Source organism: Sturnira hondurensis, unplaced genomic scaffold, assembly GCF_014824575.4.
Source record: "Sturnira hondurensis isolate 20B ecotype Veracruz unplaced genomic scaffold, ASM1482457v3 Scaffold0014384, whole genome shotgun sequence".
Classification (NCBI taxonomy): domain Eukaryota; kingdom Metazoa; phylum Chordata; class Mammalia; order Chiroptera; family Phyllostomidae; genus Sturnira; species Sturnira hondurensis.
Window position 1 is genome coordinate 38,438,745 of NW_028087015.1, and position 17,734 is coordinate 38,456,478.

The 17,734-nt window shown below is 35.5% G+C and overlaps 1 protein-coding gene across 4 annotated transcripts in view; it reads left to right on the forward strand.

The window, feature by feature from the left end:
• Positions 1 to 17,734, forward strand: part of NIPBL (NIPBL cohesin loading factor) — a 182,376-nt gene that overhangs the window by 53,918 nt on the left and 110,724 nt on the right. For all 4 annotated transcript variants that reach the window (XM_037063192.1, XM_037063190.1, XM_037063194.1 and 1 more), the window contains exon 2: positions 17,289 to 17,431. In XM_037063192.1, the coding sequence (XP_036919087.1) occupies positions 17,368 to 17,431 (64 nt within the window). In that variant the 5' untranslated portion in view covers positions 17,289 to 17,367. The remainder of the gene's footprint in view (positions 1 to 17,288; positions 17,432 to 17,734) is intronic.

Consider the following 17,734-nt stretch of genomic DNA (forward strand, 5'->3'; position numbering starts at 1 on the left):
GGCTGTAGACTTGTCATAGGTACCCTTTTAATAAGTTGAAGTTCCTTTGTATTTTGAGCTTTTTAAGCATAGGTATGAATAGGTATTTATAATGAATAGGTATTGGATTTTGTCATGTGCTTTTTCTGCATCTCTTGAAATGATCATGTGGTCTTTGTGTTTTATTCCATGTATATAGTGTTTTAGATTAATTGATTTTTGGATGGTAAACCTGCCTTGCATTCTCAGGAAAAATCTCACTTGATCATAATGTATAATGCTTTTTTATATGTTGCTGCATTCAGTTTGCTAATCTTTTTAAAAGGATTTTTATATTTTATATTTATGTTCACAAGAGATACTGAGCTATAGTTTTCTTGTGTTTTCTCTGTCTGGCTTCAGTATCAGGCTAATGCTGGCCTCATACAATAAGTTATTTCTTACATATATCATAAGCTTCATTGGTGAAACCATCATTCCTAGGCTTTTTTAGTGTGAAGATTTGTAATATGTGTAGTTCAATGCCTTATTTGTTAGAGATTTTCTAATTTTTGTAGTCATTTCTCATAATTTGACTTTTTAGGATTTTTCTCCTTTTTAATATAAGTTCTTTCATTTGTTATTTTAAAGTTGTTCATAATATTCCCTCATGATTGTAATTTTTAAAGGGTCAGTATTATTTTTCCTCTTTTCCATTCCAAATTTGGTAATTTGTGTCTGCTTTCCACATTTTCTTGGTCATTCTAGCTAAAGGTTTGTCAGTTTTACTGACTTTTTTTTTCTAGAGAGACAATTTATGAAGTCATTCACATTTCTCTTTTCCTTTGTATGGTTTTATTTCATTCATTTTTACTCCAGTCTTTTATTTCTTGTTTTGGATTTAATCTGTTTTTTTTCCCTAGTTTTTTAAGGTGTAGAAATTTAGGTTATTGATTTGAGGCTCCCCCCAATATAAGCAGTAAATGCTACTTTAGTTGTATCTCATAGTTTGATATGTTGTGTTTTCATTTTTATTCATATTCAACTTTCTAATCTTCTTTGACCTATGGATTTTCTCAGATTTCTTTCTGTTACAAACTTCTAAGTTTGTTCTATCATTCAAGCAGCATCATTTTATGATTCTAAATTTACTTAGATTTGTTCATAGCCCATCATGCAGTCAGTTCTGGAGAATGTCCTATGTGTGCTTTAAAGGAGAGTGAATTCTGATCAGTTGAGTGGAGTGTTCTAAACATGTAAGTAAGGTCAGATTGGTTGATAGTGTTGTTAAGGTCTTTTATATCCTTGCTGATTTTCTCTCTAGTTCTACTTTATTCGGTTCTGTTTTTGCTTCATATGTTTGGCATCTTTGTTGCTAGGTGTGAATGATACTTTTATAAATATTATATCTTCTTGATGTATTATTGACTCATGAAATAATTCCTCTTTATTTTTGGTACTATTTGTCTCAGTCTATTTTATCTGCTCCTTACATGGCCATTTCAGCCTTCTTACTGCAATTGTTTGTATAGAATATCCTTTCCATTGCTTTACTTTCAACCTGTTTGTATCTTTGAATCTAAAAATGTGTCTTTTGTAGAAGTAATGTCCTGAGTGTAATAATTAATCTCTGCCATTTGAGTGACATGTTTAGTGTATTCCCATTTAGTGTGGTTATTGATGATTGGATATATGCCTGCCATTCTTTTTCTGACTGTGTGTGTGTGTGTGAGAAATGTTCTTTTACTGCACATTTAATTTTCTTGTTGATTTTTTTTACCATTTTTGAGATTTATTTTTTTAGAGGTTGCTGTAAAGATTATAGTATACATTTCAATTTATCACAAGCTACTCCAGTAGTTGAATTTTTATCTCAATATAGTACTTACTGGTAAAGAAAAATTAAACTAGCCCTGGCTGGTGTAGCTCAGTGGATTGAGCACGGGCCTGCGAACCACACGATCGCGGTTCGATTCCCAGTCAGGGCACATGCCTGGGTTGCAGGCCAGTTCCTGGCAGGGGCGAGGTCCCAGCAGGGGATGCATGAGAAGCAACCATACATTGATGTTTCTCTTCCTCTCTCCTTCCCTTCCCCTCTAAAGATAAATAAATGAAACATTTTTAAAAAAAGAAAAATTAAACTACATTTGTCTAGAATGGTAGTACTAAGTTTAAAAAGAAGTACTGTTTTCTAAAGAATCATAAATTTTTATGCATTGATAATTCCGTTTATTCTGTGTTTCTAAGCTATGCTATTGTCAGTTCTAGTGTGTTTTCAATGGTAGTTAACTATCCATGTCAGTATTTAGAATTTATATCTAGCTAACTATAGTTTCAGAACCTATATTGAGTTTTGTTATTATGTGAGTTACGCGGTTACTATAAACTCCCAGTTTTTCTGTTACATCAGCTGTAGTAATGATATCTCTTCCCACTACTGATCCCCAAAACTTTACAAATATACAGCATTCCTATTTCTTATGTAAAATATCCTAGTTAGACTAGAAGTTAGACTGGTAACCTTAAATTTTCTTCCATCAAAATTCAGTGATTCTGGGACTTCCGCCAAGATGGAGGCATAGGTGGAAACACTGTGCCTTCTCCCACAACCAAGTTTGAATACAACAAAGGTTTGGAGAAACAAAGACACAACCAAAGGACAGAAAATTGAATTATACGGAAGTCCGACTACATCTAACCGTTCAACGGGACGGTAAGAGGGGCGGAGCCAGCAGCGAGCAGGGTCGGGCAGGACAGGGCCCCCGACCCAGGCGCGCAGGCAGACGGGAACCAGTTGGGGTGCGGGGCAGACCGCGGGCGCATATTCGCGCACAGTGAGACAGACCACACAGGCCCCAGGGGGCGAGGGCTGACGGCGGTGGCACACTCGTGTGCAGTGGGACGAAACGCGTGGGCCCGGTGACGGCATCAACTGCGGCACCGGTGAGGGCCGTGGCGGCAGGCGGCGGACAGGACGCCATAGTCCCTCTTTGACCCCGCCCCCACATACAGCGTCACAACCCAGCGATTTAGTTGCCCTGCAAGACCAGCGAGAGCCATTGTCCCTCTTTGACCCCACCCCCACCTACAACGTCACAACCCAGCGACTGAGTTGCCCTGTTCTAGCAAACACTTTAGGGCTCTGATCCTGCTATGGAACAGGCACGAACAACCCGAAAGATGGCACAAGAAAAACTCAAAGTCCCAGAGCCAATAACTCTAAGCGACCAAGAAATTGCCAGCCTCTCAGAAGCACAATTCAGGACACTATTTATCAGGATGCTCACAGAACTGGTTGATTATAGTCACAAATTAGAGGAACAAAGTTACAAATTAGAGGAACGTGTGAGGGCTGGACTGATTGAAATGAAGGGAGATGCACAGGAAACCAATAGTGATGGAAAGGAAACTGGGACTCAAATCAATGGAATGGACCAGAAGGAAGAACAAAACATCCCACCAGAAAGGAATGAAGAAATGAGAATTCAAAAAAATGAGGAGAGGCTTAGGAACCTCCAGGACATCTTTAAACGTTCCAACATCCGAATTATAGGGGTACCAGAAGGGGGAAAGAAACAGCCACGAGTGGAAAACGTATTTGAACAAATAATAAAGGAGAACTTCCCCAGTCTGGCAAAGGAAATAGACTTCCAGGAAATCCAGGAAGCTCAGAGAGTGCCAAAGAAGTTGGACCCAAGAAGGAACACACCAAGGCACATCATAATTACATTAGCCAAGACCAAAATGAAGGAGAGAATCCTAGAAGCAGCAAGGGATAAGGGGACAGTCACCTACAAAGGAGTACCCATCAGACTGTCAGCGGATTTCTCAAAAGAGACCTTACAGGCAAGAAGGGGCTGGAAAGAAGTATACCAAGTCATGAAATCCAAAGACCTACAGCCAAGATTGCTTTATCCAGCAAAGCTTTCATTTAGAATGGAAGGACAGATAAAGTGCTTCTCAGATAAGGTCAAGTTCAAGGAGTTGATCATCACCAAGCCCTTATTATATGAAATGCTAAAGGGACTTATATAAGAAAAAGAAGATGAAAAAGATGAACAGTGAAAGGACAGCAAACTCACAGTTATTAACAACCACACCTAAAACAAAAGCAAACCAAGAAAACAGCTAGATCAGGAGTGGAACCATAGAAATGAAGAACACATGGAGGGTTAGAAACAGGGGGGTGGGAGGGGGAGAAGGGGGGAGAAGGCACAGAAAATAGCATAGATGGTAGGCAGAAAATAGATAGGGGGGAGGGCGAGAATAGTGGGGGAAATATAGAATCCAAAGAACTTGAGACACGTGGTTATAAACTAAGGGGGGGAGAATGGTGGGGGAGGGAGGGTGTGGGTGGAGGGGATTGAAGGGGGGGAATAGAACAACTGTAATGGTATAATCAATAAAATATATTTAAAAAAATTCAGTGATTCTATTTGATCAACAGTTTCTCTGGGCATTGTAATATTCAGTTTGATACATTTACATATGATAATTCAAGACATATTCACGCATAGTTGATTGACATCTGATTAGATAGTAGACATTTTTTGTTTCTGGGCTTTGGTCTTAGAGGGATAAGAATTTAATCTCAATTTAAGAACTAAAAGGAGGCTTGTAAATTATGCAGCCATACATAACATGCTGAAAGTAGAAAGTTTGTTTTTAATAGCAACATGGTGGTAATTTTTTGTAAAGAATATAATTTTTTAATGTAATAAGCAGAGTTATGGTTTCAGAAATCAATAGTGAAAATTATCCAATTCCATTCACTTCAGCACAGAAAAGACAGCAACTGGATTTTATTATTTAACTTGCCTGTTTCCTCATCAGCTATCAGCATTTATGTTTGATAAGAAGTTAGTAATAGTATAAGCTTTTTATGGATCTGTATTGGGTTTTATCTGTCCCTTTTGATCAAAGATGGACTGATAATGACAGACTTTTCATTCTCTATACAGAAAAGATACAGCATTTGATGTTTTGAAACCTGTATTTTATGATTAGTTCATTGAACATGAGCTTATTAATTTAGAAAAATATACATCCTAACTTATATCATCCTTAATTTATATACTTATGTCCTATAAAATGGCAGAGTGGTAGGGGCAGGGTCCATTATAAATCATAAAAAGGTTACTATACACAGTGTGAATTAGAAATCACTTTTCTTTGTTTATTTCTTCCCCTATAAGTTGAACTACTTAAAATAATTTTGAAATGTAGCTCTTAGTAAGGAGCTGTTTGTTATTGTTTTAAATTGACTTTTAAAAAGTTTATCCTCCCTGAAAAGCTGTCCCACTATTTTTTTTCACATTCATCAGTCATATTATTTAATGGTGGTATCTGGTTCTGTTGCATTCTTTTGTGGGTTTTTAAACCAATTACAGAACTAGAGCCTGAGGAAAACATGGTGTCTTGGTCCATTTAGGCTGCTATAACAGAATACAATGGACTGGTTGGCTTATAAACAATAGAAATTTATTCCTCACTGTTCAGAAGGCTGGGAAGTAGATAAGTGTGCCAGCAGATTTAGTATCTTTGAGAATCCCCTTCCTAGTTTGTAGATTGACATCTTATTGTGTCCTCACATTGTGAAAGAGGCAAAGGAGCTCTCTGGAGTCTCTTTTATGAGGGCTTTCATCCCATTCATGTGGGCTCCACTCTCATGACCTAGTCATCTGTCAAAGACCCCACCTCCAAATACTATCACATTGGTGATTGGATTTCAACATATGAATTTGTGGGGATGGTGAGGGGCAGTGATGGAACATTTAGCCCATTAGTATATGGTTTAGAGCAGGAGTGTCAAACTCATTTTCACCAGGGGCCGCATCAGCCTTCTGGTTGCCTTCAACTGGCCAAAATAATTTTAGGACTGTATGAATGTAACTACTCCTTAACTGTTAAGGAGTTGAAATTACATTCGACCTTTTGCAGGCAACCATGAGGCTGATGTGGCCCCCAGTGAAAATGAGTTTGACACTCCTGGTTTAGAGGGAATAGATCTGAAAAAAGGAAGGCTTTTAATTAATGCCAACTTTAGTATGAGATAATGTTTTATACCCCACAGAAATGTTTACTTATTTTTTTAAAAACCTGTTTATTATGAAAAGTTTTAGTCAAATACATGCAAAGTCAACAAAGGAGTATAATGAATTCCTGATGCCCATTACCTAGCTTCAACAGTAATCAACTTGCTGACATTGTAATTTTGCCTGTGCTTCCACTCATTCTCCAACCACTTTCACAGTTTTTTTTTGGGGGGGGGGTTGTTTTTGTTTTGGAGTTTGGTAGTATTTACATATACTGAAAAACAGAACTCTTAGCTTTGCAATTTGGAGAAATGTGTATGCTTATGCTGATTAGCATGAGGTCTACCCAGAAAGTATCCAGCCACATAATATGAAAATCAGAGACATTTATTGAAGAAGATACGAAATACAAGAAACATTGTACACAGGGCAGTGATGCCTCAGTCTCCTTCAGTGTAGGCACCTTGGGACCTCACGCAGTTTTCCAAATCACCATCAGCTGCCCTGTCGTATTTTCCTGAATCATTGACAGTCTGAACTCTCTTCCCTTTCAGTGGTGATTTTAGTATCAGAAACAGCCAGAAGTCATAGGGCACCAAAATGGGCTGTAGGGGAGTCACCTGGGAGATGGGATGTTTTACCAAAAAGCTTTACCCGAGACGTGTTGCCTGAGCAGGTACCATATCATGATAAAGCTGTGGATCACCACCTGCCCTCAACATCTGCTTTCTGAATCATTGGAATAGTTTGTATGGAGGGATACTCTAGTTTAATGCAAAATTTGATGCAGTTTCATTGCTCTACTTGCTCCATCATTTTGAATGTGACAGACACACAGTACATATGCTCACTCAACAGTGTCTACTGCTCCCACTGACTAGTACGTTGAAGTTATTGTTCATGCATGTACATTCCAGTCCACTCTCCTTGGCCGCCAGGTTACATCAATGTTGTGCAAACCATTCTCATTATATTAACAGTGGTTGGACGTTTTCTGGACAGACCTCATAGTCCCATCATGATATAGAACATTTTCATCACACCAGAAAGTTTCTACCCCGCCCCTCCCCCACTATTGCACAAATTGATACTGGACCTTAGATACTGCTAAGAAAATGAAAAGACAAGAAAAGACTGGGATAAAATATTTGCACAATACATATCTAGTACAAGACTTTTATCTAAAGCACACAAACCATACTTTCAAAAGTCAACAGGAGGATTGCCAACTTCTGGTCTAGACCTGTACTTACTGGCATATCAAAGCAAAGATAGCAGAAGTTCAGTTGGGTATGTCAGTCAGTTGGGTATGTGACTCTAGTGTACTGGAAGATGTCAATTTGGGGTCATCATCGCACAGGCTCTATGGTAAAAATCATGGCATTGAATGAGATCAACAACAGATGAGGACAGGAGGATGAGAAAGATCCAAAATAGGATTCAGGAATGGCCAATATTGGGTGAGGAAAAACTAGGAGAATGTGTGGTTCTAGAAAACAAAGATTTGTTCAAACAGTAGAAAGTGATCAACTGTGCTGAGTGGTAGGTCAAATCAGATGAGATCTGAGGCTTGCACATTGACATTTAACAGTGTAGATGCTATTTCTAACCATGGCAAGACATCTGGTGGAATGATGAGAATAAAATCACATACAGTGTAGTTTCAAAGAAGGTAGAATGAGAGGTGAATATAGAAACTGAAGAAAATTTGCTGTTATAGGAAGCAGAAAAAATAAGTAATTGGAGGGGGATAACGGGGTCAAGGTAAGGTTTTTGGCAGTTTTGATTTTTGTGGGAGTAGGGAGGGTTATCAGTATGTAGTGTGTGTATGCTGATTGTAATGATTCGGTAAGAGCTAAAATTGATGGTGCTGGAGAGAGATGAGAGGTGCTAAAACGATATTTTGGGGGAATTACACCAGAAAAGAAATCGGTAATGCAGATTATGTGAAAGTGATCTTGATTTTTTTGCATGTCTTCTGTGTGTACTCTTTCTTTCTCAGTTGCCTTTTTTTTAGATACTTTAATTATGATCTTAACCTGTTGAACTAGTATAATTTTCTGTAGTATCTGAAACATACTGTCTTTGTTCTACTAAATTGTCTTGAAGAATTCATTGTTCCTAGGAGCAGTGTCACATAATGAAGATCAAGAAAAAAGTGGCCAGTTTCTTGAAAAGATTGTTAGGGCAGCCAAATTTCAAATAGCTAACAGAACCAAGCTGGCTGATAAGACTGTTACATACTTTTGTAATTTAGTATTAATGTAGAAGTCTTGGTGTATCCAAGCTTTCCTTATATGTATCCAAAATAAATTTCCCTGTGTTTAAGCAAAAAAAATTATAAACTTCAGGATCTGTTGCTTTCTAATGGCGTTGAATAATCAATTGAGAAGAATCTGTCTAAACTTTGATAGACCAGTATAAAAATGTGGATTTAAAATTTTTACAGTAATTGAAAGTGTGCCCTCTTGTGGACTATTCAGTAATTTTACATAAGTGTTTTATATCTCAGATTGAATTAATTATGTATCATCAACTATGTTATGGTCAAAAGTCGAGGTTCTATATGTTGTCATTCTTTAAGACCTAACCCTTCACAGTGGAAAGAAATAAAATCTCTGATTTTTCATTTCTGATACCAATGCATGAGAAATAGTCTAATGGTATAAGATTCAGTCCCAACCTTTATTAGGGCCTGGAGATAGGCTGTTTCTTTTGCAGTGGAAAGGTGAGAACATTTTTGGTGTGTTGGGAGTTCAGTAGGAACCCAAATAATTCATATCAGCACCTGGAAATGTCCTCCATGGTCTTGCTGTAAAAAAGATTTTAATCAAATTCAGGGCTCAGGGATTTTTTTTTTCCTGATGCAGCACATATGTTTCCATATTTGGTTTGATCAGACATCATGTAGCTACTCTGCAGGCCTTTGCAAGTAATTTGTACTAGTAATCAGCTGGGAACTTTTCAAATGATGAGAAGTTTTATTAAGGTTACTTTGTATAGAAATGCATGCATGTGAAAGAAACTGATTAGCCCCTGCCAGGTAGCTCAGTTGGTTAGAGCATCACCCTGTTACTCCAAGGTTGCAGGTTCTATCCCCAGTCAGGACACATACAAGAATTAACCAGTAAATACGCAAATAAGTGGAATGACAAATTGGTATCTCTCCCTCTCTCCCCCCTTCCCTCCCACCTTTCCTCTCTGTCTGAAATTATAAATGAGCAAATACATACATACATACATACATACATACGTATATAATTTGGTAAGAAGAAAGCTGATTATACAATAAACATTTTATTAATTGTTTTGTTTCTTAATGAACATACACATATTCTGTTAACTGCTTTTGAGGCACCCTAAATCTAAACTTCATTTACTTATTGTTGACTTCTTTTTCTCTTCATAATATTACTCAATAATGCAACTGTGGCCTTCTGTTACATATTATATAATATGATATAGCCACATTTTTGGAACATACACACAGCACTCACACATTGATATCCAACAGGGGGGTCAGGGTTCCAAAAGCAAAGCATGTGTCCAAAGAGAGTTTTTGTCCAACCTGCGGCCCAGGATGGCTAGGAATGCATCTCAACACAAAATTGTAAATCTACTTAAAACCTTTTTTCTGCTCATCAGTTTTCATTAGTGTTTGTGTATTTAATGTGTGGCCCAAGACAACAGTTCTTCTTCCAATGTGGCCCAGAGACGCCAAAACGTTGAACACCTCTGCTCAAAGCCATGTTTTATTTTGCATTTTTCTTATTTAGTGGAAATAATTTACAACTATAGAAAAGCAGACACGGTTTAAAGAAATGAGAGTTTTCACAGGGCAAGTGATTGGGAACTCTTTGCTTTTGAGCTAGGATTTTGAGGAAGATCTTTTGGAAGTGTCCTAAAGATAATTTGCTGTTGAATAGTAGCAAAAAGGAGTCTGAAGGTAGCTTGACTAAAGTGAAAGGAATTTGTTGGAGAGGCTCCAGTTTTTAGAAAGTCACTGTTTCTTATTTAAAATGATATTTAAATAGTGCAACATAGTTCCTGATCTAGCCTCTTAGAATGTATATTCTGCCTATTTCCCAAAAGAATTTGAGGCAGTTTATACTATTAACTATAATATAAACTGAGATAATAAAAAATATACCAGTTTTATGCCCTCCATCTCTCCCCCCTTAGAATAACATTACTAAGGAAGAAAAGTGTTAATTAGATAAGTAGTCCATGTATAGACCATTTCAATTCATTCAAAACAGTGTTAATAATCATACAAGATAACAACATAGTGTGAGATTACTGACCTACAAATCCAAATATCTGTATTCTAGTCTTGAATAGGTCAGTCACTAGCTGTGAGACCTTAAACAAACATTTAGTTTATCTGAGGAACAGTTTCTTTTACCTTTTACTGGTTTATCGTTCTGTCATAGCAATATAGATATTTCCAAGTTTTCTGTCCTTTAGATAGATATGCATGAGAATGTAAGATTTGTTTAGAAATGCCTGAGGTCAAATCCCAGCTCTGCTAAGTGCTATCTGTGTAGTAATTGGCAAAGCATTTAGACTCTGATCCTTCATTTTTGCACCTGTGAGGTAGAGGTAATCTTCACAGCTTTCTTAGTTTGGTATGATAAGGAAAGGATGGGTTAATGTTTGGTACGTAAGAAATGCTAAAAAAGAATTCCTTTTATAACCATGTCTCATCTCATCTATTATTATAATTGAACCATCATTAATCCTCTTTGGACCATTTCCATATCTGTGGCTGTAGTTCTCTTGTCAGTTCCAGAACATCTGACTTCCCATTTCAAACATCTCCAACTAGGAAATACATTGGCATTTTCACCTGAATGAGTCCATAATCGAACTACAATTACCTGTCTATACTGTAGTATTCTTCCAACAACTTTCTGCCTCCATTCTCTTTACTGCCCCATTCTCCCTGTCACTCTTACTAATCTTACTGAAAGTTTAAGTTCACTTATATGAAACTTTATCACTTATATATGTAACAAAAGATCACCATTTCCTAACAAACTCCTTTGTGGGCTCCAGTTCACCTTTCTGGCCTTAAGTGTTTATAAATTCACCTTGCATAGCTGCTAGTCTTTATTAGTATCTAGCACAGTACCTTCATACAGTAGATTCTTAATACAGGTTTCATAGATAACCATTTGACTATCCTAGAGAAATTTATGTACAAAAGCAGCCACTGTTAGAAGACTCATTTAATGCTTTTTACTTTTATACAGTTTATATGATCACTTTTATTAATTATAAATTAATATTCAGTAGGTTTTAAAAATTCCAAAGTAACAAAAATGAGAATTTCCCTAAATCCCAGAATACCTTCTCTCAACTGTTCTTACTGGCTTGAACATATATTCTTAAAGAACCTTTTGTCTTGTTAAAACATTTGTATAAATGATATAAATACATTTGAAAGTTATTTTAAATACAAATTGGACTTGAACTTTACACATTGATAGTCTTTTAATTAGCAGTAAATCTGTATTTTTTCATGAATTTTAAGAATCTTTAGCATTTTTAAAATTGATGCAGATTGTGAAGGAATTAAAATATGTAGTTACAGTAAAATTGGTTAGGGTTTTAAGTCATTGATTCTTTTCCTTTTCTCCCTCCGGGAGATTTACCCTCTTTACATTTCCATGGCCAAACTAAAATTTTAAAGGGTAGAAACTGTTTCCATCTTAACTACTGCACTTTGCTTTCCTAGCATAGTATCTGACACAGTGACACAAAATAAATATTGAATGCATCATCCTAAAGGGCTAAAATTCTGTAGTATTTATACTACAGAAACATTGTGTGTTCTTTTGGATAACATTTGTAACTCAAGGAGTTACCTGTACAGGATTGGATGAACTTAAAATTTAAAAATTATTTTCACTATGAGGTGAAAGGAAAATGCTTTAGTTATATCAAAAAAAATGAAGCGTATTTTTCTGGAGAAAAGCACATGGTAGAATTTTAAAGGAATTACAATTATTAAGTTCAGGCCGACTGAATAGTTGTTACGGGAAAAGTTACCAAATTGACACCTTACATTTATTGTACACTTACCTCATCATTGATATACTTGGAGGAAATAAAGGGTTTGTTCTTGACCAGAATTATTTATTAGAATGTCATTATGTCAGTTTTAAGAAGTTGTGAACATAATATAAACATACCAGAGTATTTACTTATTCAAGATTGATTTTCTTCAGGAGTTTTGCTTACTGCTGTGTAGTCCAGGTCAAGAAGAAAGTTGAGGAGTACTTGAGGTACCATGGAAATTTGAACCAAGATTTGATGTTTCATTAAAGCTGTCAAGTAATATTGAAAAAAGAATTATATGTATCTGCATATATGAACTATTTCTGAGATAACATAGGTAACAAGAGCAAGATGCAGAAAGTGTATGATAAATATCAGCTCGCATTTATTGACTCTTACTACATGCCCAGCTCAGTTTTAGTTACTTTACATGTATTAATTCATTTCATTCTTATGACCGTAGTATCAGATGAGGAAATGGGTGCAGAGGGATTCAGTAACTTTTCCAAGGTTACATTCAGTAACTTTTCCAAAGGTGCTCGTATTCAAATCCAGACAGGCTGTTCTCTTTCTTCCTTGACTATATATTGTGACTACCTCCTTTCCTCTCATCTATATTGATTGTAAAATGTGATTTTTTAGTTGGTGCATAGTAATCATTCATGGATATAACATTTATTATACCAATAATGTTAGCTAGTAGTATTGTAGTTGTTACATAAAGTGTCCATTTGCCAAACAGCCTGAATTTGACTCCTGTTCTAGGTGCATGTAAAACCTTAGTAAAGTTATTTATTCTGTCTGTATGTCAGTTTCCTCATAAATAAAACTGCATTATTAGTATACCTCAGTGTCACATAAAGATTAAATGAAAGCACATCTAAAGTGTTTAACTGATTTTTATTACATTGGAGATGCTCAGTAAATGTTAGTTATAATTTTTATCAGTTTTTCATTACTAAAAGTAAAACTGTTAAGACTATACACATTTTTTGGTTATAGGATACAAAGTGGCTGTCTAGGAACGTTTATATACCATTAGATTATGAAAGTGCCTTTTATTCCAAATGCATCCCAGTTTGAATATTATAAGTTCTACCAATACTGTTTTATATGCATTTCTTTTGTTTGCCTAAAGGAATCATAAAATTTGAAGTAAAATTAAGTGAACAAAGAACTAGGGTCTTTAAAAATCTTGGCAGGTACTTACAAGTTCCTTTCAGACTCATTATAATTGGCATACTATCTTCCACGAATTAACCATTATTCAATTAACTATCAAGCCATTCTAAAATTAGTCTATAAATGATTTCTTCCACATTTGTGTGTGTTTGATTTACAAGTTAGATTTTTTTCTGCCTTTTACTGCTGGTACTTATTTTAGCTAACTTATTATTTAAGTAATCGTGGGTGGGCATATCTAGCACTAGTATACATATCAATATTTATAATAGTATAGTGAAATGTACTGGAATTTCAAATAAAAAATTATAATAGAGCTTTCAGAAGTAGTGATTATTTGTACTGAAAAGACCCCCTTTCCCATAATTCACCTGTTTCCCTTCTGTTCCTCTCAAACATGTGGTATTTTTAAAAGATATTTAAAATTTTTTTTATTTTTTAAGTATTTTTTAAACATTTAAAAAAGATTTTATTTGTTCTGGCTGGTGTGGCTCAGTGGATTAAGTGCCATCCAGTGAACGAAGAAAGGGTCGCCAGTTCAATTTCCAGTCAGAGTACATGCCTGGGTTGCGGGCCAGCTCAATAGGCAACCTACATTGATGTTTTTTTACCCCTCTTTCCCTCTCTCTAAAAAAAAAAAGTCATTTAAAAAATAGAAGAAGATTTTATTTATATTTATTTTTAGAGAACGGGAAGTGGGGTAGAAAAATGAAGGAGAGAAACATCCAACCAGCGACCTGGCCCACAACCCAGGCATGTGCCTTGACCAGGAATTAGACTGGCGACCTTTCGGTTTGCAGGACGATGCCCAAACCACTGAGCTAACACTATTCAGGGCTTACGCATGCATTTTTTTAGTTAGCAGTAAAACTGTTAATTTTCTGGAGCACTTACTATGCCAGATAGTATGTGAGGTGATTTACATGCATTTATTTCATTTTCTTCATCATTTAAGAAGTGGGCTACTTTCTTCACTCTTCCTAAATCTGCAACTTTCAAACTGCTTTGCCTTAGTGACTCACTAAGACATTTTACCTTGACTCACAAGGTAGTGTGCAGTGTACCTTTATATTTCTTTCTATTCCTTCCATCACTCTCAGTGTTGATCTTAACCCTCTAAATTTATTTTGTAATCCACTAATTGATCACCATTCACAGATTTTAAGCAAAACACTGCCTTAACAGACAGTTCTAAAGCACTCCGTAATCTTCTTTCCCATTTGGTTACCATTTCATTCTGGACACATTATTCCCCAGAGATAATGACTTTCAGCTTCAGTTTCAGCGGTTTTATCAAAGTGTACTTTCACAGAGCCAGGTAGACCAAACATTGCCCGATACAGAGCCAGAAATGCCATGTCTAATTAATTAGGGATGTGTATATTCATTTTTAGAATTCTAGGAATTCTGGTTTTTGATGGACCCTGGTCACATTCCAGCATAAGGTAGTAATATTTCCACAGTTTACTCATATTTTTCCAAATCCGTGACTTTCAGCGAAAATTATAAAACCACTTCTACCAGAGTCTTCTGCTATTCTTCAAAATCTTGGATTCCAATGAAAACAGCATAGCTCAGTATGTGATCTAAAGATCTATGTCATCTACTCAGTACATACTTAAAGAATTTTAAATCAAACACACATTGTTGCTTCCCTTCCTTTCTCCCAGTTTTGAATTGACAACAGAGTATTCGAAAGATGCTTTATTATGTTGCTAAGAAAGCACAACCTTATGGTTAAGTTTATTAATCTTTTCATTCATGTGTGGTAACTAATAGATGTAAATTGTTATTAGTCTGAAAATCTCCAGCATAGGGTTGGGTTTGCTTTATATATTACCTAGGATTTTGGAAAACAGAATAAAGTTGGGTAGCCCATGCATGATAGAACCTTCTTGCATATGTTCTCTATGGGTTCCAGTCATCTCAATTAAAAAATTAAACATGGTCACTTGTTACTTAATCTGCTTGTATATGGCAGTTTACATGTACAGCAGTGAGTCATGTGTGGGGTAACAAGATACTTTTGTGCTGTTCTGTACATAATTTTCTTTCAATAATTTTTCCCATCCATTACTAAGCATAAACTTGACCTTGCTTATTAGCCTTACTTAGGAAAATTATTCATTGTATTTTGGTGACCTCTGTCAGGTTTTACATTCTGATTCTATTTTTTTAAGTGCATAATACAATTGCTAAATATGTAGTGTTTCTTTAAAATTTCTTTAGTGATGGTTAAACAACCAATAACTACAGAGAGTCCACAGTGAAACAAAAGGACACTATAAGATAGCCAAAGATACCTTTTCTGTACTATTTACTGTCCCATTTGCTTTCACTGGGCTTCTGCTATCATATTTTTATGTCAGTCACTCATCAAAGGAAAGCAGTATTATTTTCCTTGACCAGCTGCTAGAAAAAATGAACATATAAAGGTCATTAAATTATAAAGGAAAACAAAAAGAAGTGATTACCAAAAAGACAGGATAGTTGTTACCTCTAGAAAGAACTGCAGTCCTAGCCTTCTGGATGGTGGCTCTGTTTAACCACACTCATGTTCTGTGAATGTTTGTCAACATACATTTATAATAAATGTGTTTGAGGAAAAGGAAAATTCTTGATTTTAACTACCCGTAAACCTCTAGTTTTAAACCTATTTTCGAAGTTCAGATAAAACGTATAAGTAAGGGGAGTTAGCAGTGTTGCACTGTTTTGAAGTTTATAACTCCAGAAACTTACAGGTTCTCTCAAAAGTGACTGACAGCAAGTACAACCTCAAAAAAGGGAAACATTTAAGCTGAAAATTACAATTCAGCTTTCTGTTTTAGCACTATGTTTTAGTTGATGTGACATGGAACCTCTATTTACTGATTAGTTTATAGTCATTCAATTAAGGCATATTTTGATAAATGCGCACTTATTAAAGTATTGTCTTTATTTTTCAGAAAAGTTATTATACAAGTACTGTTTAAGAAAAGATGAATGTTCCAAAGCTACATATTGAAATTAAGATGATAAAAATTTGGGAACCTTGAATATAATAATGGAAAAGATGTTCAGGAATTTTATAAAATGTCTAAATACACACATCAATACATTGTGATAAAAGTGAATATCTAAGTCAATTAAATCATTGCAAAGGAATATTAAAATGTTAGCAACTCAAGTCTTTGCCCTGTATATGATTATATATTGATTATTTGATTGATTGATTGATAAGAACCATACAGTTATGGGAAGATAAGCACATGAACATTAAGTAATTATGCAAGAATGAAACGTGTTTCAAAAAATATCACAAAGGCATATATAATTTTTTACTAAAAATGTTAGGCAGTAAATATGTTGTTAGGATAGATTTAAAGTAGGATGGCTTTTAGCTGAATTTGTATGGGGTTTCATGAAATCGCGGACACTTGCCATGGATCTTGAAAAATTATAGAAATTGAACTAAAGTATAAATGAGCTACCTGGGTAGGGAGATGTGTTAGAAAATAAATAGCAATAAGGAAACACAGGGTAGATTCAAAGGTATTTGATCAGCTTAATTGGAGAGGATGATTTATGTAGGAAAGTAATGAGAGACACAGCTAGAAAGGCAAGTTGAAGCTAGACTTTAATGTGTTTATGATATGGAAGAGAGTTATAATGCTTCTCAAAATTGAGTATCTTTGTCTACTAATACAGCCTTCTGGTAACACATATTCTTGGGCCAGATTGCTTTGGTTCTAGTCTTTGCTCCACATGTCAATTTAAATTCCCTATAAATTACTTTCCTCAGTAAAAGGCAGAAAATAATAGTACTTATCTTACTTTGTTGTGAAAACTAAATGAGTTAATATATGCAAAGCACTTTGTAGTGCCTCACATAGTAGTTTATGAATGATGGCTATTATTGTTACATAAGACATTAAGAAAAATCAAAACTAAAAGATTAAACGTAGAAGAAAAGCAGAAAAAAAATTTTAGAAGCTTTCCCGATACGTTACTTTTCCCAAATACGTTACTGTATTTGACATATTATAAATAATTGTATCTTTTTCATTGCAGTGTTTGGGAGATGGGAAGTAATGACAGCTGGCACCTGAACTAAGTACTTTTATAGGCACCACCATTCTAGAACTTCAGGATGAATGGGGATATGCCCCATGTCCCCATCACTACTCTTGCGGGGATCGCTAGTCTCACAGACCGTAAGTTTGGTTAATTTATCTAAGTTACGTTCCACTGTGTGTTAACAATGATTTCAGAGAAACTGTAACATAAATTGTTTGTAACAAAATAACAAAAATTTTAAGTTTATATTTTGAAAGAGAGACATCATTATTTCCTTTGATTCATTGGCATATGTGTGAAAGTAACAAAACTAGTCTAGTCAGCTACCAATAGGTAAGATCTTACTTTGTGTTTCATCCTAAGGACTCATTAAATAAATGGTAGCGTGTGTTTGTGGTTTTGTGTGGTAAAGGAATAAGTGCAAAAGTAAGGACCAAATA